Raw genomic sequence first — 24,908 nt, forward strand, 5'->3', positions numbered from 1 at the left:
CTTGGTTTCGTTCACAAAAGCCGCCAGCACTGAAGCAACCAAACAATTTTTCATGATTGGATTTGGTCCCTACCTCCCAAATGAAAGGTGAAGATTGAAGATAGCAAGAACCAAACTCTACCATAAAAAAGATCCACGCCCAAAACAATGTGATTTTTCTTTAACGTTGTTCATTGCAATGATAGTTTGTACATTTGAGATGCAAGGTTTGGGAGCATAAAACCACAGTTGATGCAATCTTTCTTTTGGCTTCAAAAGAAGCCAGGTGAGTTTCTGTTTGTACTTCTATTTTCTCCCAGGCTTTGTTATGGTGTCAGATCTACATTCCAGAGCTCCTTAAGCCCTTGGAAAAAAAGTGATTAAAACGTAATTGAGAGACGCCAGTGTCCCCGAGTATCAGCATATAAGGGAGCAAAGCAGGGGGTGGGCGAGACTCTAGTTTAAAACAACTTTAAAGGCTCACGATGACTTTGTTTTTATAGGAAGGAGCGGCAGCAGGCACCCAGCAAGGCGAGTCCCAGTCCAGGGAACACCCACTCGGCTCCAGGCTGAGAGAGAGAGTCTGAAAACCGAAACCAGCCCAGCGCACACCGACGACGCCCCTGAGGCTGCCTGCCCCGCCGGCCAGTCTCTGCCCGGGGACACCCGCGCGGGCGGCAGGGCCAGGGTGGAGGGGGAGGAGGAGGGGACGGAGGAGGGAGAGGAAGGGGAGGAGGAGGAGGAAGGAGTGGGGGAGGGGCGGTCGGCAGAGGCCCCGCCCACGCCCCGCCCCGCCCCGATTATAGCCGATGACTCAGGGCGGAGCTCCGCATCCAACCCGCTCGCCGCCAACTTCTCTGGATGGGACCAGAAGTTTCTAGCCGGCCAGTTGCTACCTCCCTTTATCTCCTTCCCCGTTGGCAGCGAGGAGGCTATTTCCAGACACTTCCACCCCTCTCGGGCCACGTCACCCCCTCCTTTAATTCATAAAGGTGCCCGGCGCCGGCTTCCCGGACACGTCGGCGGCGCGCACCGCTCTCGAGCCGGCCGCAGTCAGCGAGCGACTCCGCGCCTGGAGGCCCGGCACCCCACGACCAGGCACCCCCCGCGACCCGGCACCCCGGCGGCCGCCCCTTCGGGCCGACCCCAACCCAACATGAGCGCTGCCACCCACTCGCCCATGGTGCAGATGGCGTCCGGCAGCGGCGCCGGCGACCGCGACCCCCTGCCCCCCGGCTGGGAAATCAAGATCGACCCACAGACCGGCTGGCCCTTCTTCGTGGACCACAACAGCCGCACCACGACGTGGAACGACCCGCGCGTGCCCCCCGAGGGCCCCAAGGTGAGCCGGCCCGCTCGGCGCCCCGGCCGGCGCCCCCCCTCGACGGCGAGCGGCGGGGACCGCTGCACCCGGCCGGGTTGCGGGGTCCCGGAGCGCACCTGGGGGTGGGGGTGGACGCCCGCGCCCGGGCTCGGCCTGCTGTGCCCCGACGAGCCCCCGCTCCGGCCCGCCCTTGGCCGGCGTCGGGGCGAGAGGGAGGCCCCGGAGGGGAGGAAATGTTTCCCCCCTCCGCCGCGTTTGGTTCCCGGGAAGTGCGACCCGCGCTGTAGCGCCAGGTGCCGTCCACCGGCCGGATCCGAGGGACCGAGGACCGGGTGGCTGGAGCGGGCCCGGGCTCCGGAGGGGCGGCCGGCCTGGTCACCTCTGGAGGCCCGGGCCAGGCCCCGCCGCCGCCTCTGCCGCCGCCCGCTGGGGCGGAGGTCCCGGTTTCCCTGCGGTCCGCGCTGCGGCGGACGCCGGCGAGGGGGCCCACTCGCCAGCTTGGGGGTGGTCTCGCAGGTGTTTTGTCTCCTAAAATTCCTCAACTTGCTCGAGGGGCATCTTAACTGGCTCAGGCACAGAGTGACTCAGGGAACTGATGTAAATATACTCCCCCGTTTTTATATCTGAAATTAAAATTGTTTTCTTCTTTGAAACGATTTTCAATAATATATTTTAGTATGATTTGTTGAAAAACAAGGCGTTCTTCTGCCAGGCAATTTCAGAACTAAAGATGTGAGACTGTCCCATGGTTGACCATTGCCTTAGGACATTGCCTCACGCTGGCGTGAAAGAGAATGGTTTTTGTTTTTGTTTTTTTTTAATGGCATACATTCCCTTCCTTGTTATGGTATTAAAATACTTAGGATTTGTTTCCAGTAGATACACAACAAATACAGAAATACTTTCGTGAATGCAGCATGCCTTATTTACATATATGCAGAAATATAAAAACTCTTTAGTCCTTAGGAGCATGAAAATTTGGAAATAGAAAATTGGGACCAATCTGTTAACTTAAAAAATTACAACTAAGTGTGTTACTCTTCCAATTTTCCACAAATTTGTGCTTTTTCAAAATAAAAGTCTTGGCAAAAAGAAATACACTTAAAGAAAGGGTAATGATATACTGTCTGGGCAAAATTTTAAAAAGCCATAAAGAGCTGGTCAGTTGTTTTGAAGATTTAAAAATTCACAAAATTAAAAATGCTTTATAATTATTTTAGAAGAAATATTTGTATCATCCACTTTCATTTCTAAATGACAAACATTGATAAAAATCTGGTGCCCAACAGTGAGACGTAGGGACATTCAGCAACTTCCATTTATAAGAGTTGAATTGTATATTTATATCTGGAAAATTAGTACAAGAGTATGTAATTAGCTGGGATGGGTATAATCATATATATATTTTTTTGTATGCCTGCTCAGCCCATTATTGGGTGAAACTAAAGCACATTTCAAACCAGCCCTGTTACTGCAGTCTACATGGATGTCGATCTTTGGTGTGGTGTAAAACTATCAGTTTGAGGCCTCCTTCCTATAGAGACGGCGACTGTCAGAATCTGCCATACCCTTTGTTGTAAGTGAAGGTCAAGTTTGAACATAGCCACTGTTAAGTGCAGTGTAAACCCAGAATGCCAACACTTTGTTTTTAGCATGAGACTCACCCAGCAAGTTGAGATCTTTGTGTACCCATCCGGTGAGTTGGTTAGGCTGTGGTTTCATAAACTCTTTTTGAAGGGGAAAAAACAGGTTAAGTAACTTTCTTTCTTTCTTTTTTTTTTAAAGATTTTATTTTTAAGTAACCTATACCCAACATAGGGTTCAAACACACAACCTTGAGATCAAGAGTCACATGCTCTACCGACTGAACCTGCTAGGCACCCCGGAATTACTAGAATTCTTTTTTTTTTTTTTCTTAAGTTTACTTATTTATAAATAAATAAGAGAGACAGAGACAGAGTCTCTGAGACTCTCAGAGAGAGAGAGGAAGACAGAGAATCCCAAGCGAACCCATGAAACCACGAGATCATGACCTGAGCCGAAACCAAGAGTCAGACACTTCACCGACTGAGCCACCCAGGCGCCCCTATCATTCTTAACAAATACGGCTACTAAATCAGAAGTCTGACCCTGGAAAAGGGGATTTGAAAATTAAGTCAGAATTTTAAAGTCAAAAGGCCCATGAAGATCTCTTAGCTCAATCTCTTTGTTTTACTGACAAAGAAACCCAGACAATTAAAGTGTGTCTCCAAAGGTCACTCAGTACCAATAGCAAAGAGAACTACACCAGAAAGTCCTGATAAGAGGCAGGGTATCTGTTCAGAAGAAGGTAGAAGTGTCTTGAATTTTTATGAAACTGAAGCGTGCAGGCTGGACTACTTCATTGTCTTTGTGTCCTCTAGGCCACCACGTACTGGGTGGCTGACCTCTGTGCTGTGATTACTTGGATGGTGATGACTGGATATGATAACTCAAGAAATGAGTTCTCTTTACCAAATTAACTACTCGAGATTTGTCCGCATGGCACAAAACTTGAGAAAACTGACATTCAGTTTCTTAGCTCCTTGACCTTCATTGTTCTCATACCTGTGCTTTGATAATACACAGAACATCTGGGTGATTAATTCAGATTCTCTTACACGAATGACACTTTTTCTCCAGACTAAATACAACGGAAAATCTTCAGTACTGTTTCATATTAGAAATTGGCTTCTTACTTTGTAGTAAAAAGGGTCCTGGTGTACAACGAAGGGCGTTTTGGGGGGAGATGAGCTAAGAGGACCTTTCAAGCATCCTTATTTTCAGGAGGAGATGCCATCAGTCGATAAAGAGGAAGCCCTTTTTTGGGGACGGCAGCTTCTGGGTGTTTACGGTCTAACCTTGCTGGGAGAGGAGTGGCTTTCATGGAAAGGAAGTGACTACAACTCTGTTTCATTGAGTCTTGTACTCTGTTATTTTAGAGTTGATCCTCCCACATTGCTCTGAAGTAGTGAGAGTGACTGTTTGTCCCTAGTTTTACAGAGGAGGCAAGTGAGAGCAAGCGTCTTGCCCTTCATTGAAGAGGCAGGGCAGCTACAGGCTAAGACATTGGGCTTTACCTGACTCCACTCTATGCACCCGGACCTCCCCACCTGCAGTCTTCCTGGATGTCAATTTTCTGCACTCACGGGCTTGCCACTGATCTTCTGGCACGTTCATTCTGGTCCAGGCCCCTTCCCTGGCAGAGAGGTTGGTGCTCACTCTGGAGTCTGAAGGTGCACAGCCGCCCCTTGCCTGCTCTCCCCTGATTAAACAGAGACCAGATGCTTTGGAGTACTGTGCTGTGCTGCTCTGTCACAGACCTTCCTGGGACAAGGGGGGAGACCCTTCTCCCTCAGTGAGCAGGGCTTTCTAGCTCTGTAGACCTTAGAGGTCACCGGCACAGAATCCCGAGGCCGGCAGTCTCCTGGGAAGCCTTTTAAGAGCACAGATTACCAGCGGCCTCATCCCTCTATCTGTCCCCTGCCCCCCGCCCCCCATGTTTAGTCCACATTGCCCAGAAATCTGTATGTCTGAAAGGTTTCCCTGATCCTTTTGATTTTGCCACACTGGCATTTGGGAGCCCCTGGTGGATGGTGATCCCATTTTGTAGGGGGAGGGGAGCTGTGATTTACTGTACCCTTTCCTGCGTATGAGCCCTGGAATCCCTCAAGCTGTGCCTGTCTAACATCTAACTTGCATAGCCTGTGCCTGAGGCCCCATTTTCCTTCTTGGTGACACTCCCTGGTGCCGACTTGCCTGAGTATGAACATGGGGATGGCAGTGCCCTGAGTCAGATCCAGGGCAGTCCCAAGACCCTCCGGTACCCCAGAAAGATGTGAGCCAGAGCATTTCCTTCCTGTTTGGCCCTCCCAGCAGAAGCTCACCAGAATAATCGGACAGATTACATTCAGGCCCTGGAAGAGACATGTAGAAACGTCCTCTCAGAGGAAATTGGAAATGTTTGTAGTTACGACTGAAGTGGAGAGACCCACTTATTCTGCTTCCTGTTTAGCAGAGCCTCCTGAATTTTCTTACAGATGAGATCATTTTGCTCTTTGCAGATCGATTAGAAGCTCGTGGGCCTCTTAGCAGAATCAGAGCACAATCAGGAAACGAGTGGTCCTTCTCCCCTTTGTATTTCCAGCAAGTTGCAGTGATGGAGGAGCAAATTCCTTTGCGACTGATGAGCAGGGATTTGTTGGGGGGGAGGATGAAGAACGTGGGCCACATGCCTTAATGCCCAGCTCATCCAGGACCTCCATTTTACCCTCCAGAGAACAGGCTGTGTTTGGCAAGAACTGAACATAATTCGTCCCCCGTTTTGCAGCGTAGCTTTGCCCTTTACGAGGGGAAAGCCGGTACACAGGAACTGTGGCGGCATTTGACATTAGCCAGGGCCGAGGAAGGCTTAGCTCTTTGATGCTGTTGGGGCCGGTTGTGAGTCAGAAAGCTCCATACCACCGGTGAGACTTGATTAGCACTGTCCTCCTGTCCCCATTTCTGGAATGACACACAGTTGCCTTAAATAAGGCACTCTACATATCTATTACTTCCTATTGGCATTTATAAACGGTCTGATGCTTATCATCAAAGGTAGGAAACCGCGCATAACCCAAACCTACTCTTCCTCCTTTGCATTTTTGCTGTCTTAATGCTGCTCTTAAATATTTAAAACACCTTACGTAGGAAAACTGGGAGCAAAAGACAAAGGCCTTGCTTATTAGGAACCTCTGAGGACCCATTAATGCTGATGAACGCTGAAGAAACCTCTAGCGACCTGATTATGGAATTCTTTTTTTTTTTTTTTTTTTTTTTTTTCTGATTATGGAATTCTTGAGCCCTTCCCTGCTCCCCATTTCTGGCTCCTCAAGTCTTCACTGGGTCTCCTCTTGTGCCTCTGATCTCAGAGTCATGGCTTGACTTTTGAAGCTAAGCACTAAATCCCATCCTTTGCAAATGTGGACATTGATTCCCACTGCTTGCTTGGCATTGTGTGACTGCGTGAGATATGTGATGTTACTAAGTCATCACTTATTTCTGTGTAGATTTCTTTGGGGGCCTTAGAAGCCAGGCAGCTTGTGACAGCTTCATTAGGGAGAATTTCTTTAGGATAGAATGAATCTAATATTTTTTCGTCTGCCAACATGTTTGTATAAGTATGTGTATATGCACACACGCGTTTATATTAACATGTCAAACACTGGTTAGGGGCATTACAAACCTTATTTCTTTAAATCCTCAAAACAGGTCTCTAAGATAGAAACTACTAGGTGCTTCTGAGGCCTGTCAGCTGTGATAAAGTGGAAAGACTGTTGTGGCCAGAGGTTTACCCTCACCTTGCCCCCTCTGAGCCTGGCTGCTTCTCAGAACTCCTTTATACTCAGAGCTCACCAGGCACAGCCCCCGTTGATTAGAAACCACTTGTGTCTTGAGTCTGGATCTGACTTAGGAGATGGGCCCAAGTTCTTCATTCATTCGTTCCGTCCGAAATTGACAGAGTGCCTGCTCTCTGAAAGTCACAGTGTTCAGTGCCATATGGAGGACAGTTCTGTCTCTTTCCGTAGCTTTCTCTGGGCAGCGTTTCTTACGTGTAGATGTCTCCAGTTGGAAGCAGGCTCTCCCTGCCCTGGACTCCATGTCACTTTGATTCAAATCTTTCTTCCAAAAGGCGGCACTTTTCTGCTTTGCCTTAGGGTCATGTCCCTGTGGGCCGAGAGTTCCAGGGGCAGGCTGTGTCTGTCATCTTTCTGTTTCTCAGTACCTGGCAGGATCTACAGTCTCAGTAAGTGATTCTGTGCGGGGAAGGGTAAAACACAGGCTGGGTTCCGGAGTGGACAGGCTGGTAAAAGAAAAGCCACCCTTACTGAAGTACAGTCTTAAGCCCAGAGTGAATGTAAGTTGTGAAAGCTCTATCTGTTCCTTCCAAAGTACTGCAGTGTTGTCCTGGGCTCCCAAATGTCCCCCAGGAGCCAGTTCCTTTTTACTGTATTCTAAATGGCCTTTTCTCCACAAAGGACTTAAGTATTGATTCCCTGACTTCATCCTTATGAGTCTGGAGAAGCTCTTTTTTGTCCCTACCAGCAACACAGCATCTTGGAACAGACCTGCTGGAGAGGCTGGGAGCTCACAGCAGCCAGACACTGCTGATGCCCAGCTGCACAGAGAGCAGCCTCAGCACTGTCAAAGGAATCTCTCTCTCTCTCTTTTTTTTTCTCCTCGTGGCTGGCAGTAAGACCAGATACTGCACAGTGAAGCTTCTTATTCACTGTCAATTCAGAAAAGCCCAGAATTTCAGATTGCTCACTGCCTACGTCAAGAGCCTGTAAACAGTGTGGCTGCCCAAGAACTCCTAGCACAGAGCTGTGTCCCCAGTGACTAAGGTGAGACTTGCCACTGAAAATTCCTTCGCATCCTGTTGGAGAACAACCATTTCCTATCTTGAAATAACTTCCTCAGTGTTCCTTAGGGTAGAATTGTAGACTTTTGGTTATTTAATTTAATTTAATTTTTTATTTTATTGTTAAATATTTATTTTTGAGAGAGAGACAGCGTGCGAGCAGGGGAGGGGTAGAGAGAGAGAGGGAGACACAGAATTTGAAGCAGGCTCCAGGCTCTGAGCCATCAGCACAGAGCCCGACTTGGGGCTTGAACTCACAAATGTCAAGACCATGATATCTGAGCTGAAGTTGCACGCTTAACCAACTGAGCTGCCCAGGTGCTCTGATTTTTTGTCAGTTATCTTAAAGATTCTTCTTGGACACTGAATGGGTGAAAAAATAATTTAAAAACTCCGGGGGTGCCTGGGTGTCTCAGTCAGTTGAGCGTCTGACTTTGGCTCAGGTCACGATCTCACGGTTGGTGGGTTTGAGCCCCATGTCGGGCTCTGCGCTGACAGTGTACAGTCTGCTTCGGATTCTCTGTCTCCTTACTCAGCCCCTCCCGCACACATTCTCACTCTCTTTCTCTCTCAAAATAATGAACATTTTAAAAAAACCTTTTTTTTTTTTTTTTAATCCAAACATCGGGAGGCTAGGGAAGAATATGTGTGTGCAGAAGACAAGGCAGCTGCATCACTTTTTGATTAGTCCCACGGACCCTGAGTGTCAGAGTGGGACCAGCTCTCCTGCCCAGATGGAGCTGGGTTTTCTCCCTCCTGAGGCCCCGTGCTGGATGCGCAGGGCCGGCCGTGGTGACTCAGAACGGAGCGGGGCGCCCTCCCTCTCGCCTGCCGTGCCTCAGCCAGGCAGTGACTCAGCACCAAGCACTGGCTCCCTGGCCCAGAGCACACTTGAACTGAATGTTCCAGGTCTTGAGCCCCAGCCCGGCTCGACTGGGCAAAACGAAATGCTTTCTCCCCTACTGCGTTTTACCCTGGGAAGATGAAGGGTTTGAAAACAGCCACAGTTATTATCAGAGTGCACGGTGTGGCAGGAATAGTGAAAGGGTTAATACATCTCTGGCCTTGATGTCAGACACACCTGGGTTCTAGTGATCTCAGATCACTCACTCTCCCCGAGCCTCAGTCTGCCCTTCTGTAAACTGGGAACACAACATTCCCTGTCCAGCAGGATTGTGACGATTAGGGGGATAGTGCATGGAGAGTGAGGAGTCAGGGCCTGACTGGACACGTGTGTATAACCTGCGGAAATAGTCACAGCCTCCACTAAGAAGTGGGAGAGGACTCACCACATGGCAGACAGATGTGGCCAGACATGGGTCTGTTGGCTCCCAGGTGGGGCTCTAGTCTTGTTTCTCAGAAGCAAAGGCCTCTTATCCCCCTTGTACCACCTCAGCCGACTCTCTTTCGACCAGTGTCTGGATGCCCTCAGTACCCTCCCCAGGGTTCCCGTGCCCCTCATAACTCAGGTACACGTCAGGGGAGTCAAATGAAGGCCGCAGGGCCTTCTGGGGCCTCACCCAAACCTACAAACCACAGCCCCAACCAGCTTCACCCCTGATTCATCCCTGATTCCTCAGCCGAGACAGGCCAGGAGGAATTGTGTTTCCTGCACTCTGCTGCATGGGGTGGCGTCTTAACTCTGAATCTCGACTCCTTAAGGGGAGTGTCTCCCTCTGCATCTCTGCACAGGCCCCAAGACAGTTGCCAGGCAGGAACTAGGTGCCCGGTCAAGTGTTGTGGGGAAACTGAGCCACGTTAAAGAGGATCTGGCCATTTCCATTTGCACAGCTGTTCTGGCCCCAGCTCTACGGGGTGGAAATGGCACTGCAGGTGGAAGGAGAGAGGGCAGTTTTCTAATTGCCACCACCCTCTTGGGGGGGGAGTGTGACTGTTGGAGGAATGCTTTGAGCAGCTGTTCAGGGCGGGGAGGAGAGTCCCCAGGAATTCCCCTCAAGGAATCATTGAACCAGCTACCCTTGGTTAAAGGGGCCCTTGCCCTAGCTGCTTTGGTGAATTGGAGGCTGGGGTAGGGGACTGTGTTTTGTACAACGTGCACGTCTAGTGAAGCCCTGCACCCTGATACCAACGAACACTTGCATAGTTGGTGTCTAGCAGACCGTAGAGCCAAGTGATCGATCCGTGTTCCACCACAGCATGAGACAAGTCCTCGAGAAACTCATGGAAATGGACCACGAGGGAGTCTCTTTATCTAATTCGGACAGTTTGCTTCCTGCTGTGGAAATTTCAGGTACTTTTCCATCTGTGATTCGTGATTGCAGATTGATTAGAGCAGGTGTTCCCTACCCCCTTTTTTTTGGAAGAGGAACTAGTTAGTGCTTTTCATTCCCTGAAGCTGTGAACTTCAGGAGCTGGGCATTCAGTGACTGGGGTTCCTGGCTTGGTAACTGCCCCTGTGACCTTGGGCCACATCTGCTACGTGGAATCCTTGAGGAGGGCTCCAGGGGGTGGGGGAAACGGGAAGGCTGGAGGCTGACGCCAAACTGGCCAGCTGTGGCCCATGGTGCCTGGCCCCCACCCTGGTGGGGGACACACTGAGACTGTTGGTGTGATACCAGCAGATGAATTCTGCTCCCGGCCAGGTCCTCCTGTCCCAGCCTGGCCTGGTTTTTCTCACTAGGTCTTGGGCGGGAGTGCAAGGAGCCCCAATCAGTGTAAGTTGGGTGTGGATTTGTCCTCAGGGCAGGCCCCCTCAGAGTCACTTGACTAGGGCTTTTTGGGGGTGGGGGTGGGGGCACAGGGGGGTGGTGGTTAGGGCTCAGGCCCCTAGAGTGTTGGGCTGTGATTGCTTCCAGGTTGGAAAACACAGATACAGTTCCCAGCAGAGAAAATGGCACCCTTGCTAATTAGTGTTCTTAAGACGCTCAGATAAAGGAGCTCCTAACTCTTAGCAGGTTTATTACTAACTGGTGAGACCACTGAGGTTTTAGGCTTTGTAAACTATGGGCCCAACCAACTGTTTCTCGGAAAAGCTGCATCTACCAATAACTATTTGTGGAATGAAGGAACGTGATTGTGTAGGGCTTGGAGCACTTAGCTTACAAAGACTTTCTTGTGCCTTATTTTACTTCTATCTTGCAAAAATCCCTGGGAGATGTGGGGACTTTTACTGCCTGAGAAACTGAGTCTTGGTAGCAAGGAATCCTGTCTGAGGGCACATAGCTGGTGAGCAGCAGGGTGGGATTAGAGTTCAGGGTGGCAGCTTGGAGCCCAGGGCTCGTGCCGGTTCACTCCTGCTTGTTTGGACACAGCCACAAAGAGAAGAGGTGTTAAGTTTCATCCCTATAGAAAGTTTTCCCCAGTGGGAACACATAGGGACACCCAGCTCAGCGATCCCAGGATAAAATAATATGTGCTTTGATAACAGGCAATCAGATAAAGCCTGCAGTCACCTGTGGCTGAGTTGCATCTAGAATTTGTGGTCAGCACAGACTCTTGTCTTACCAGGAGTGCTGTATGGGGATTTCTGTGGAGGTGGATTTTGCTTACTGTTCACAATTTACCTGCTATCCATTATGTGCCCCAAACGGGGTTTAGGCGGAGGGAGAGACCCTTTATCACAATCCAGTGGGAACTGGAGGAATTTTGAGTTGGTTGTGGGATATATTAAATTGGCAGTGATAATTTCTATGACCTGAAATACCAAACAGAAAGTTTTGGAAGAATGTTGAAGCTCAGCTATGTGCTCTAGAAGGAGGTTTTTCTTCTCCGTTTCCTGGCTGCTAGAAGTGAGCCAAGCTACTCAGTTTTGATCCAGGTCCTGCATATATGGGGAGGTCAGGATTCCTGTTTTCCTCCATCTTTTCTTTTCTTTGTTTTAGAAGTTTTGAAGTGTCATTAGTAAAATTCAAACCCTGACCATTGTGAAGGCTCTTCTGGCCTAAAAACCCAGTTAATGGATCTGTGTCCTACTTAAGACTCCAGGCCTGTCTAGGCGGAAGTGCTGTGGGGCAGCCCTAAGAGTTGCCTTTGTTACTCTTCCCCTTCATTCAGACGTGCTGATGGGAACTGTAACTTGTAGGTACCGATAATACTTTGAAGAGGGCTGTGCCGTGGAGTTGAGTTTAGGGGTTTTCAGGGATCAGAGGCCACTCAGTGTACAGGGAACTGACTGTGGATGGGTCAAGGCAAACCCTGCTCCCCGGCTGTCCCCAAAGCAGCTGAGGCCATGAAAGTGCAATGCCCCAGCACAGTGGTTGGCATATGCCTTGTAGGTACCCAAGAATGTTGTTCTTGCCCTGCTTTTAAGGCACAAGACGTCCTTCTTGGGGGTTGGAGGGTCAGCAGCCTCCTCTTCATTTAGGACATGAAACATTAGGGCACTTTGAATCCCAGTGACTTCTGTTATGATTTATGTTTATTCATTTCTTGAGAGAGAGAGAGTCCGAGCAGGGGAGGGACAGAGAGAGAGGGAGACACAGAATCCGAAGCAGGCTCCAGGCTCTAAGCTGTCAGCACAGAGCCCGATGCAGGGCTCGAACCCACAGGTCATGTGAGATCATGACCTGAGCTGAAGTCAGATGCTTCACCGACTGAGCCACCCAGGTGCCCCTGTTATGATTTAAGTGAACACAGTTAAGAGTGGTCATTTTTAGATTTCTGTGACACCAACTTCTCATTGTTTTTGAGCTTTATGTAGACATTTAGAGGTAGAGGGGACCTTGCAATTAGAGCCATGGAGAATGTCAGGGCTGAAAGGAACTTCACTTAGATCAGTGTTTCTCAATGCAGTCCTGGTTAGCTTCACCACATACCTACTGAATCAGACTTCTTGGAGTTGGGCTTGGGGTCTGCATTTTTGTGGATTTTCTGGGTGCTCCTGATGCCCCCTAGAGTCTGAGAACCACTGCTTTACAGAGCATCTGGGTCTCCCCTTCGATTTTAATAGCTGAGAAAACTAAGGTCCAGAGAGGGGATGTGGGCTGCTTGCATAACAAACATATTTAGGGGCAGATCCAGGATTAGAACCAAGTGCAGTCTCTTTCCACATCTCTTAGCTGCCGCCTTAGCGTACATTGTTATTAAAAACCAGCAAAGTTTAGACGTGCTCTTAAGCAAGCAAGACTTGCGGAAGTCCAAGGGCTCACCCAAGCTCAGAATCTGATCCCAGGCTTCTCTGATAATAATACCTTGTACTTAATAGGGCAAATTTTGGCTCATCTGGGGTAATTTTTCCTGCTTTTTATCCTGGCCATCTCCTGGAGTTGTTTAGTGCCCTGAGATATGCCTCAAGATCTTCCTGCAGTGCAAAGCAAGGGAGAAAAATTAACCAATTCATTTTATAAATGAATGCAGTGTGGTTCCTAATTGGATCTTGTATATAGGGATTCCTGATGTCTTTGCCCAAGATCTAGATGGTGAGCAGAGCTACATTGGTCCTTACTCCTTAAGAAGCTACACACACAGGACCTTTGAGGGCAGGACCTGTAGTGGCCTGCCTGGTCACGTGATCACAGCTCGCCCCTCCCTCCCCAGAAGACTAACCCCAAGGCAGGGGCGATCCCTGGTCCCCACTGAGGTCAGAAGGGGGGCAAGTAGCAAGTGCTATGTCGAGGATGCTGGCATAACCAGTAGGCTTTTTCTGGACGTGCTTGAACTGTGAAAAGACTTCTTAGGAGACTAAGGAGGCATGTTCTAATATTCTAGGAGAATCATAACTGTTACACATTTGTTTCTTTTACTTTTGTCATTTTAAATTTTTATATTTTGAGGTGCCTGAGTGGCTCATCAGGTTAAGCATCCAACTTCGGCTCAGGTCATGATCTCACGGTTTGTGGGTTCAAACCCTGCATCGGGGTCCGCGCTGACAGTGCAGAGCTTGCTTGGGATTCTCTCTCTTCCTCTGTCTCTCTGCCTCATGCTTTCTTTCTCTCTCAAAATAAGTAAACTTGAAAAATTTTTTAAGTTTTATCTTTTTTTATTACACTCGATGAAAAGCACCATCGAAGTACAGGAAGGGCAATTTAATTCTTTTATGTGGTGCTTTTTTAGTTAGTAAAAACTGAAGCATCTGCTACTGACAAGACTCTAATGATAGAGTAGACATGTGAGAAGATGGGTTGGGCTCAGTATTCCTGGTATGGACCTTACTCTAGGCGGGAGCCTCATTTTTGGTTTAAATTATGCATTCATGTAGAAGCGTTTAGTTTTCTATTCTGTAAAGCTGGTATGGTTTTTCTGCTTACCTAAACCTAGTGTTTTCCTAAACAAAACCCCAATCAAAGTGGAAGGGGAGCATTCCTTTATTTATTTATTTTTAAAATGTTTATTTATTTTTGAGAGGGAGAATGAGCAGAGGAGGGGCAGAGAGAGAGGAAGAGAGGACCCAAAGTAGGCTCTACACTGACAGCAGAGAGCCCGATGTGGGGCTTGATCCCACGAACCGTGAGATCACGGATCATAACCTGAGCCGGAATCAAGAGTTGGAGCCTTAACCGGCTGAGCCACCGGGTGCCATGGGGGAGCAGTCTTTTAGATGCGAGGCTCATGAAGAGACATGTGGTTTGTTACCGAATGGCATAGATGGGCCAACTCAGACGGAACCCAGAGTGCAGAACCTCAGGGTCCCGAGGCCACCCTTCCTGTCGCGGCCTTCCTGCTCGAGCCAGCAGGCACCGACACCTGCCAGGCAGCCCCAGGCTCAGAACGGGAGTCTTGGTAGCGGCCCCTTTCCCCTCGCTCCTACTGTCTTGCCAGCCTTTCCCCGCATTCTCCTGCTCGCCCTTCTGGGTCACCCTTCATTTCCATGCCCTCAGCTCTGCTTTCCCCACACTTCCTTGCTCTCGTCCCTGACTCTTCCCTCATTTCCTGAGGCGTCCTGGTTTTTCCTTCTGGCTCCTCCCGTCTTGCCGAGGCATCTCTCGTCAGCAGCTCTCAGGATGGTCAGGCCTCTGGGCCTCCAGCCTTACCTTCTTCAGCTCAGCACTCACCTTCATGCGCTGTCCCCTTCCCCTCTGCTGCTCGAACGCCGCATCCTGCCTACAGTGACCACAGCTTTCCTTTACCCACCAAACATGGCACTTCTTCCCAGACCCAGGTGGAAGGAATATTGGCTCCAGGAGGTAGTCTCTGCTGTCACCTCCTCTGGGCAGGCAGAAATACTCTTCCTCCCCTCCCTCCTTCCTTTGTCTTCCCTTTTCTCTTTTAGTTGTACAGAAGATATTCAGCGAGATGCATAAAATGCACAGCTCTTGGCAGGCGGCTGTGGTGCCGTCTGGATCCAGGGGCTTCCCCCAGGAGGCGCCAAGCCTCGGCCAGGCCTATCTTAGGTTTCCAGGCCCTGGAAGGGGCTGAGTTGGAGGCACAGCTAACAGCCGGCTCTGTGGGGGCAGTGGGGTTGGCGGCCCTCACCTGTTGAAGCCGGATAGTGCGGGTGGAGTGTGACAGGGGATGGGTAGTAGGGCAGGGGGAGGTTCAGGGAAGTGTGTATTTCGATAGATCTGTACATAGGCATATACCTGTTTACCAGCATGCAGAAAAAGAACATTTCCATCCTCATGGTAAGGTTCAAGACCCTCCCAGTTACTCCCGTTTCCTACGGGGCAGTCACTACTCTGAATCTTCTATCAGTTAACTTTGCTCTTCAGTTTTGATTCCTTTCACACTTTGGGGTCTGTGCAGCATGACCGCGTGCCTGTTTGGGGAGGGAACTTGCATGTGTTGCTGCCTTCTGGGCATCCCCCTTGGATGTGCCCTCCCGAAACCTCACAGCAGTCCTGCCAGATAGATGGGTGTCGCTAGCCCCGTTTTCTAGGTACGGGCATCAAAGCTCACAGGCTAAGAGAATTCCCCCAGATCACAGAACTGTTACTAACAGAGGTCAGACCGAACTGGCATCCTAGCTAAGACAGCCCCATCCTAGCTAGAGAAGCCCGTGCGTTTCCCCCACCCCCTTCCCAGAGCCTCCCAGGCTTTCTCTGTAGTTTTGCTTCCTGTTTGTGCCGGAAACTGTCTCGAAAGCCCCTAATCGGCAGGAATGGAGCTTTGCCAGTTTGGTGACCCCCATAGTACCCAGCGCCCGAGTAGCGAGATGGTCACTGGGAGATGGTCGGTGGATGAGGGCTTCCTAACTGCCCTGCTCGAGGATTGTGCAGGCAGCTGAGGCTTGTGTGCATGGCTGGGAGGGAACAGTGAGGCCCCCAGGCAACCAGCACAGAAAATGCCCAGGACTTGTCCAGGCCCCGGCTTCAGGCTGGAAGGAGGGGTGTCCCAGCGAGGGGATAAGATGCTTAGATGGCACGTTATGAGTCAGCACTGAGTGGCACTGGGTTTCCACGGCATCTCTTGGTGCCTTGTCTCAGGCAGGGATCGGGTTTTGAATGTGAGGCCTGGACCCACTCCCTGCTCTTGGGTGACCTGAGAGCTAAACAGGCTGAAGTAATGTCGCCACCCTGAGCACGTGGGTATTCTAATCTGAGAGCGCCTGTCTGCTGGCGTCCCCAAGGACACAGCGACACCCTTGTCTCTTCTTGTGTGCAGGAGGCCCTCCCCGGGGCAGGGGCTCAGCAGGAAGGAAGCAGTTGATGGGCCTGAAAGAGTGAAGTTTCAGGGTCCACCGCCACTGACTCTTGTGCAGGAACACAAACACAAGGCAAAAATCACAGTGGTCTATCACTCAGAATGCAAATCAGCCCTCAGCTTTCCTTCCTTGTGACTGGTTTTGCAGCAGTGAGAATTCTACCCTGCACACTCCTGGACCCTCTGTCTTTGCCTCTGCAGCTCGGCCTTCTTAAGGAAGGGGAGCTCTCCTCCTTAATAGTCAACCTACCCAGATGTGCGTCAGGGGTGCAGTTCTGTAGCTGCCTTCTCTGTAAAGGCCCTTCTCGTGTTCCAGGAGATGGTCCAGACTGGAAATCCTGGGGGTCCCTGACTCTGGTTGCCCAGCCTGTGTTTGGTGAGAAAGGACATTGCCCCGTGAGTGACTGACCGGCCTTGTTGTCTGAAACCAGATCTTCCTCTGTGGTACATCTGGAACTTGGCCTTCTCAAAGGGTCCCAAAATAGCCAGGCCGCTGAAGGGACAGCTTCATGCGAGAACATGAGAGGGACCCCGGCCACTCCTCGCCAGAGCAGAGCAGGCTTTGTTGGCCTCCTCAGACCAGCATAATTAATCGTCGGCTTTCGTTCTCCCCCTGTGCTGCCCCCGCACTCCTCATCGTCTCCCTTTCTTGCAGCTTGTTCTGAAAACGTCCCCGAGTAGGCAGCCTCGTCCCACAGCCGCTTCTCTGCAGAGGTGTTCAAACTGTGTCCTGTGTTTGGGTCCAGCACAAGTCCGTGTTAGGAAACACTAGGACCTTTGAGGAAGCGGAGAAGCTGGCTGTGGTGTAGTGAGTTGGACTTGAGTCATCCTCGCACCTTCTGATCTGGGTCTCTGATTTGGGGGACAGTCAGTGGTTCTCCTACGTAACTGCTGCCGCTTGTCACCCATAAAAGGAACCTGTCTGACCAGTTTGGGAAATTGGGACCTCTTGGTGCTCAACGGATACCTTGGCCCAACTGCTTTCTCTTGAGGCCCCTAATTCTTAAACTGCTGGCCATAAGCAGCCGTGTAGGGGACGGGATGTGTGATAGAAACGGGGTGCTGCGAGCTGTCTGTGTTCAGCCGTCTTGGCTGCTGCTGGGGGGCCCAGAATCACTCTGGGAGATGGGGACCCTTAGCACCACGCTTTTGCCACTTCGGGGTGCTTTCTTCCCAGTTCCTAACCACTCTGTTCCTCCTTTTTTGTGTTTTAGGAAACACCGTCTTCTGCCAACGGCCCTTCCCAGGAGGGCTCCAAGCTGCTGCCCGCGAGGGAAGGCCACACTGTGTACCCCCAGCTCCGACCAGGCTACATTGCCATTCCTGTCCACCACGAGGGTGTGGACAGCCGGCAGCCGCGCCCTTCCTTTGTCTGTTCCCAGCCCGGCACACAGCGATTCCGAACCGAGGCGGCCACAGAGGCTCCTCAGAGGTCCCAGTCACCTCTGCGGGGTGTGGTGGAAGCCACCCAGCCAGATAAACAGTGTGGACAGGCGGTGGCAGCAGCTGCGGCGGCCCAGCCCCCAGGCTCCCACAGACCTGAGGTAAGGAGAGCGGGCTGTTGTGTTTTGGGGGCAGGCCCCGGACCCTGGGGCTAAAGTGCAGGGCATCCGGGCCTGGCCTGCAGCAGCAGAGGTCACCCAGCAAAGACAGCACTACGGCCACACGGTGTCCCCCCCGCATTTCACAGCTGTGTTGTTTCAAGTGGGCAGGGGTCACGGCTTATCTTTGGGGTTAAGGAATTGGGCTTCATAAGGGTAAACAGCTTGGTCCAAATGCATAAAGGTACAAGTGTGGCGTTTCTGGGACCAGAAGCCTGGCCTTCTGGCTCCTAGTCCGGTGCTTCTTACTCCTGCTGGGCTGTCTGCATCAGCACCACAGGGATAGCAATGTGTTCTTTCACTCAGTTCCCTACTTAGGGGTGAGTATTAACTGCTTGGAGCTCTGTTGATGGGAAAACGAGGTGCCATGCCTGCCCTCACCGTGTCCCATGGTTTCAAAGGAAACCGAAAATAAAGAGTCCGGAAGTCAGCTGCTTGATGATAGGGTTTTATTTTTAAGCCTGAGGCCAGTGCTTCAGTGCACTAAACTCGAAAGGGTTCTTAATCTAGTTCTTAGCCAGGGATTTGAGGGCCGGTGGACACCAGTAAGATTCCTGAGCAGTAAGTAAGCTGTTCTGGGTTTCCTGTCTGCAGATTATCCGGCTGTATCCACTGGCACTGTTTTTGAGCACAGATCCTCCGCTCCGTGTCTGTGCCCAGAGTTGGCATTGCCTCCCTCAGCCCTACTCTTTTCCCTTTTCAGAGTGGTACCTATATATGTAATATTTTTGTTGTCAAAATCAAAAGTGACGCATCAGAGAAATCTTACCAAATTTGAGCTGACAGGACCCTTTGGAGCCAGCTGAGGAAATACGCACCTGACTTTCTAGGTGGTCCCGGGGCTGGCCACGTAGGATGTGCTGCTTCCGGTGCTTAGCTCGTTCTCTGTAGATGAGCAGAGAAAGGGTTAAGGAAAGACGTGACCTGCAGTGACCACAGGTGCGGCAGCAGTCAGAACCAGCAGGCTGAGCACCACCGCGTGCAGCCCAGGTGCCGAAGCATATCCACAGACGGTCTTACCGAATCTTCTAGTCACCTCGGGGAGGGAAGGGGCATCTGCTCCATACTGTAGATGGGGCTCAGAAGGCGATGGAGCTGGTAAGAATTGGAACACTCCAGACTCTAGAGCACTGAGTCCTAGCACCACAGTTTGGCGATGGAAGGTTTACAGGTGGAAGGTCCTGTTAATAAATGTGTTACCCCGAGGAGGCACGTGATGGAGACGAGGTTAGAGCACCTGGGTAGAGGGTCACTCATGGAGCCATGCCTCTACCCTTTGTGTCTCGTAGCGATCTCAGTCTCCAGCTGCTTCGGACTGCTCGTCCTCGTCCTCCTCGGCCAGCCTGCCCTCCTCCTCCAGCAGGAGCGGCCTGGGCAGCCACCAGCTCCCCCGGGGCTACATCCCCATCCCCGTGATACACGAGCAGAATGTCACCCGGCCGGCAGCCCAGCCTTCCTTCCACCAAGCCCAGAAGACCCACTACCCAGCTCAGCAGGGTGAATACCAGACCTACCAGCCCATGTACCACAGGGCCCCGGGGGATGACTGGGAGCCGCGGCCCATGCCGGCAGCGTCCCCGTTTCGGTCTCCCGTCCGGGGTGCATCCAGCCGGGAGGGCTCCCCGGCCAGAAGCGGCACACCGGTGCACTCCCCTTCGCCTCACCGTGTACACACCGTGGTCGACAGGCCTCAGGTATGGAGTTGGTGTCAGCAGACTGACTATGGCAGCCCCTCTCCCGGGGCTGAGGAGCTCTTTGCAGGGGCCCTGGTTCCTCCACTGGTCGTGACCAGTTCACACACGTGTTACTGGGGGAAAGGGAGATCCTGGAAATGGCTGATCACCAGCAGAAGTGCAGGGCAAGTGCTGGGAACTCTCAGTACTGTCTGTAGCTTTTGCTCGTTTTTCAGTGCGGCTGCCTTTGGGGCAGAACTTCAGCCACCGTGAAATGGCTGGACAGCAAGTAGAGTGTCACCCACATACGCTGTCTCAGTGTTTCAGTGCCCACCACGCTTTGTGAAGGCGCTTCATAACCCTTCCGCATCCTAGCCGCAGCCTCATCTCCAGTGCTCCAGATGGCTTGTCTCCTCCTCACGGGTACCCCTTCTCCCCTCTTTCCATTCTTGTCGCCTCTGTGCCTTTGCTCAGGCTGAACCAGCCCCCTGTGATGCCATTGCGATCCAGGTTTTCCCCATCCTGCAGGGGACAAGCCAGTGTTGCCTCTTCCATGAAGCCTACTCCTCTTTCTCATATCACCTCATCACAGTCCCTTACAGCTCGGCCTGTGAGCACTCTGTGCATTTCGGAAGTGCTCATCTTACCTGTTTAGCTCAGCTCGGAGCTTGATGACAAGGACACGTCTTCCACCTCTCTCCCTGATGGCAAAGGACCGAGTTGCCTGACTGATGATGAGCCGGCTGGCTGGCTGGGAAACGTTCCAGTCTGGTGAAGTTGCAGGCACAGACCTGCTCATTCTTCAGGGGCAACTCGTGGGCACGTCCTGGAGGAGGGGGTCGCTGGTGTCAGTAAGCTTGGAGCTTAGCAGAGCCTTGAGCAGCCCTGGGACCCCACCTTGAGCAGCCGAGTTCGTTTCCTGCCACAGTTTTTAAAGGGAAAGCCCCTTGTAGACAAATGCGGGGTGTCTTACTATAAATGGTGACAGCACCGTCGTGTGGTTCTTTTTTTAGCTTCTTTGTATAGGAAAGAATTTCAGCCTTACAGAGGAGTTAACAAGAATCATACAAAGAAACCCAGTCTACCCTTCATCCATATTCACTGTTAACATCTTGCTGTATTTGCTTTGCCATTTCTTCTCTCTGTATGTATCGTCCACGTGGTTTCTTTGTTAGAGATTTAATTGTAGATATCATGCTCCTTTACCCATGAATAATTCAGCAAATATTGCCCTAAGAAAGACCTTTTCATTCATAACCACAGTACAGTTACCAGAATTGGGACACTTAACCTCCTTACGTTGTTACCTGATACACAGTCCACTTTCAAATCTCCTTGAGAGCAGTTTCTCCTGCTCCAGGATCTAATCTAGGATCACGAGCGCTGCATTTAGGTATCATTTCTCTTCAGTCTGCTTCAATCTGGAACAGTTCTTCGGCCTTCCTTTGCTTTCATGACCTTGACATTTTCAAAGAGGACAAGCCATAGAGCAGTCCCTCTTAGGAGTTTCTAAAGTCATTTTTCTCAGGGCGCCTGGGTGGCTCGGTCAGGTAAGCGTCTGACTCTTGATCTCAGCTCAGGTCATGATCTCACAGTTTGTGAATTTGAGCCCCGTGTCGGGCTCTGCGCTGACAGTGTGGAGCCTGCTTGGGATTCTGTTTCTTCTTCTCTTTACCCCTCCCCTGCAAGTATCTTAGCTTTCCTAGCATCTAGGTGAATACCTCACCCCGCTTCTTTATTATGCGTGTGTCACTGACACACAGTGTTACACTGTTTCTGGTGGACCGCACAGTGATTCGACACTTCCACACATTACAGGTGCTCACCACAGTAAGTGCACTCCCCAGCTGTCACCACATGTTGCCACAATATTCCCTACGCTGTACTTTTCATCTCTGTAGCTTATCTTATAACTGGAAGTTTATACCTCTTAATGGCCTTCACCTATTTTGCCCATCCCCCCATCCACCTCCCCTCTGACAACCATCAGATTGTGCTCTGCATTTAAGAGCCCGTTTGGCTTTTTGCTTGTGCTTTTATTTTTTAGATTCCACACAGTAGTGAAATTGTATGATACTTCCCTTTCTCCATTTGACTTATTTCACTTAGCATAATACCCTCTAAGTTCATCCATGTTGTTACAAATGGCAAGATTCCATTCCTTTTCCCGGCTGAGTAATAGTCCAGTGTGTGTGTGTGTGTGTGTGTGTGTGTGTGTGTGTTTGTGTTTGTGTATGCATGCCACATTTTCTTCATAATGGATACTTGGGCTGCTTCCATATCTTGGCCATTGTAAATAATGTTTCAATACACATAGAGTTGTATACTGTTTTGAATTAGTCTTTTTGCCAAAACCCTTTAAAAATCTCATGTACCCGAGGGGTGTCTGGGTGGCTCAGTCGGTTAAGTGTCCGACTCTTGATTTCAGCTCAGGTCATGATCTCACGGTTCGTGGGTTTGAACCCCATGTCGGACTCTGCACTGACAGTGCAGAGCCTGCTTGAGATTCTCCCTCTCTCTCTCTGCCCCATCCCCCACTGGCTCTCTCTCTCAAAATAAATAAACTTAAAAAAAAAAAAAAAAAAACTGACACCCTAATTCCATGAACTGGGAAATAAGAGATACTAAAATACTAAATACTAAATACATTAAAAAGTATGGGCGGCCAGGAGTCCGTGCAGAGATGCGCAGCTGAGTGTTGGCTCTGGGCATAAATGTGCGCGGCAAAATCCTCAGAGTTAACTATTTTAGGCACCTTGCTTATTCTCAAAAAATAGATCAGTCTGGGCAGAAACTGCTAGGCTGTCATAGTTTAAAAAAAAAAAAAAAAAAAAAAAAAGATTAGGGAAGCCTGGGTGGCTCAGTCGGTTGAGTGTCCGACTTCGGCTCAGGTCATGATCTCGCAGTCCGTGAGTTCAAGCCCCGCGTTGGGCTCTGTGCTGACACCCCAGAGCCTGGAACCTGCTTCAGATTCTATGTCTTCCTCTCTCTCTGCTTCTCCCCTGCTCATGCTCTGTCTCTCTTTCAAAATAATAAATATACATTAAAAAAAAAAAAAAGATTACAACTCTTCTGAAACGGGAGATGAGACTGTCACACCCTGAACAGAACTGTCCACACAGTGTAAGGAAGGGCACATGTGGCAATTATTCCTCCATGGCTGTGCCACCGAGATTCTGAGTCACCCAGGACTTTGCTTTGGGCTAAACTAGCTCAGCAGTCAGCGAGTTTTTTGATATTTTCATTCTGAATACTACATTGGTTTTCTTTTCGTTGCCCTAAGAATACCATCTACAGAAAAATTCAGTGAATGGTGACAGACCCACACAGTCCAAGGTGATGGGTGATGAATGGAAACAAATGGTTTGGTCACGTTACAGGATCAGTAGTTTTTATTTTGTGACAGTATTTGGTCGACTTTGAAAATCTCTTTTATACGTTAAAGCCATTCCCCAGTTTTCTTTATGGTCTGTACTCACTACAGACAACTGCCTGTGACTCTCAGCCAGTTATTAAAAATATCTCTGTGTCCTTGCCTCCTCTCAGCAGCCCATGACTCATCGAGAATCTTCACCTGTTCCCCAACCTGAAAACAAACCCGAAAGCAAGCCAGGCCCAGTTGGACCAGATCTCCTTCCTGGACACGTCCCGATTCAGGTGATCCGCAAGGAGGCAGATTCCCAACCTGTTTCCCAGAAGCCCCCCCCCGCCTCTGAGAGGGTGGAAGTAAAGGTTCCCGCTGCTCCGGTTCCCCATCCTCCCAGCCCCGCCCCTTCTGCTGTCCCCTCGTCCCCCAAGAATGTGGCTGCAGAAGAGAGGGCAGCCCCCAGCCCTGCCCCTGCAGAGGCTGCGCCTCCCAAGTCAGGAGAAGCCGAGGCGCCCCCAAAACATCCAGGCGTGCTGAAAGTGGAAGCCATCCTGCAGAACGTACAAGGGCTGGAGCAGGCCGTGGACAACTTTGAAGGCAAGAAGACGGACAAAAAGTACCTAATGATCGAAGAGTATTTGACCAAAGAGCTACTGGCCCTGGATTCAGTAGACCCTGAAGGACGAGCTGATGTCCGTCAGGCCAGGAGAGATGGTGTCAGGAAGGTTCAGACCATCCTGGAAAAACTTGAACAGAAAGCGATAGATGTCCCAGGTCAAGTCCAGGTTTATGAACTCCAGCCTAGCTCCCTTGAATCCGATCGGCCACTGCAGGAAATCATGGAGATGGGTGCCATGGCCACAGACAAGAGTAAGAAAAGTGCCGGAAACGGAGAAGATCCCAAAACTGAAACCCAGCAGCCGCCAGAAGCCAAAGAAGCAGCGACGGCAAACCCCGGCAGCACGACAGACACAGCTGGTAACGCAGCGGCACCGTAGTCTCCACTGGACACAGATCAGACCCGGGGACTGGGAGCTGGCGGTGTGCTTTAGGGAATTTTAAGTTGCATGCATTTCAGGGACTTTGAATCCGTTTGTTTTTACTTTTCATAGGCGCTTGGTACGCAGTAACTTGGGTGGAGGCCACACACACTAATTAAAGGGCTAAAAGGAAAATGACGCTCTTCTGTATTCTTACTCGGTACAAATGCAGCAGTTGCTCGTTTCAGAACTTTCACCCCATTGCTTGGTGGCGAGGCCCCATCTGTGCGCGGGCACCACGTGTGAGCCACGCTTGTACTCCGTCTTTGCGCAGCTCTGGACCGAGGGAGGCGTTTGGCTGGTGGATGGGCTGTTGATTTCCCATCACACAAACACGAAACCCATTTTTCGGAATTGTTGCTCTTTTGTTGGGATGATCTTCATCTCCTAGCTAAAATACCTAACCTCAGATAGAATAAAATGTGCAAGGAGCCCAGGAATATCTGTATGCTGGATGACTTTAATGCAACATTTAAGAAAAGTAAAATAAAGTAATAATCAAACTCACAATGTTTTTTGGTGATTTCTGAAGTGCTGAGGAGTGTCAGCATCAAGATTGTGTCTCCCTGGCTTCAGTGACAGTCAGCGACAGACACATTTACTAGCCGGCTCTGGGATCCACAACGTGGATCCTGGCCCACGTCGTGAGAATGAGGGTCCATCACTTTTGCGTCCTCAGATGGCAGCTGTTTCCTGGGAAGACTCCGGGCTGTGCACCCAGGTGATGGGACTGGACTGGCCACACCTCTCAGGATTGGCCCAGCCCAGGGATCACTCGGGCAGCATCTCTGCTCACCCGGGCCACCCTCAGGCCTCAGGGAAGGGCTGGGCTGGTTCCAAAGCGCAGGAGAAAATCAGTCCCTGGTGTTGCCGGAGGCTGACCGAAGTGTTCTGTGGAGTCCAGGTCACTGGGGGATGGGGAATGTGTTCTGTGAGAGCCTTGGGGTCATCTTTATCTGACACATCTC

The 24,908-nt window shown here is 50.6% G+C and overlaps 1 protein-coding gene across 2 annotated transcripts; it reads left to right on the forward strand.

Moving 5' to 3' along the window:
- Nucleotides 1–768: 768 nt before the first annotated feature.
- On the forward strand, nt 769–24,450 carry BAG3 (BAG cochaperone 3). Of its 2 annotated transcripts, none has more exons than XM_058697946.1 (4): nt 769–1,321; nt 17,474–17,803; nt 19,150–19,554; nt 23,083–24,450. In XM_058697946.1, the coding sequence occupies exons 1-4, from the start codon at nt 1,136–1,138 to the stop codon at nt 23,896–23,898; spliced, it is 1,737 nt and encodes a 578-aa protein (XP_058553929.1). In that variant the 5' UTR covers nt 769–1,135; the 3' UTR covers nt 23,899–24,450. The 2 variants fall into 2 exon arrangements, with proteins under 2 accessions (XP_058553929.1, XP_058553928.1); XM_058697945.1 differs by having other exon boundaries at nt 771–1,321; nt 23,080–24,450.
- Nucleotides 24,451–24,908: the final 458 nt, after the last annotated feature.

The sequence above is a fragment of the Neofelis nebulosa genome, chromosome 13 (genome assembly GCF_028018385.1).
Source record: "Neofelis nebulosa isolate mNeoNeb1 chromosome 13, mNeoNeb1.pri, whole genome shotgun sequence".
In the NCBI taxonomy this organism is placed as follows: Eukaryota; Metazoa; Chordata; class Mammalia; order Carnivora; family Felidae; genus Neofelis; species Neofelis nebulosa.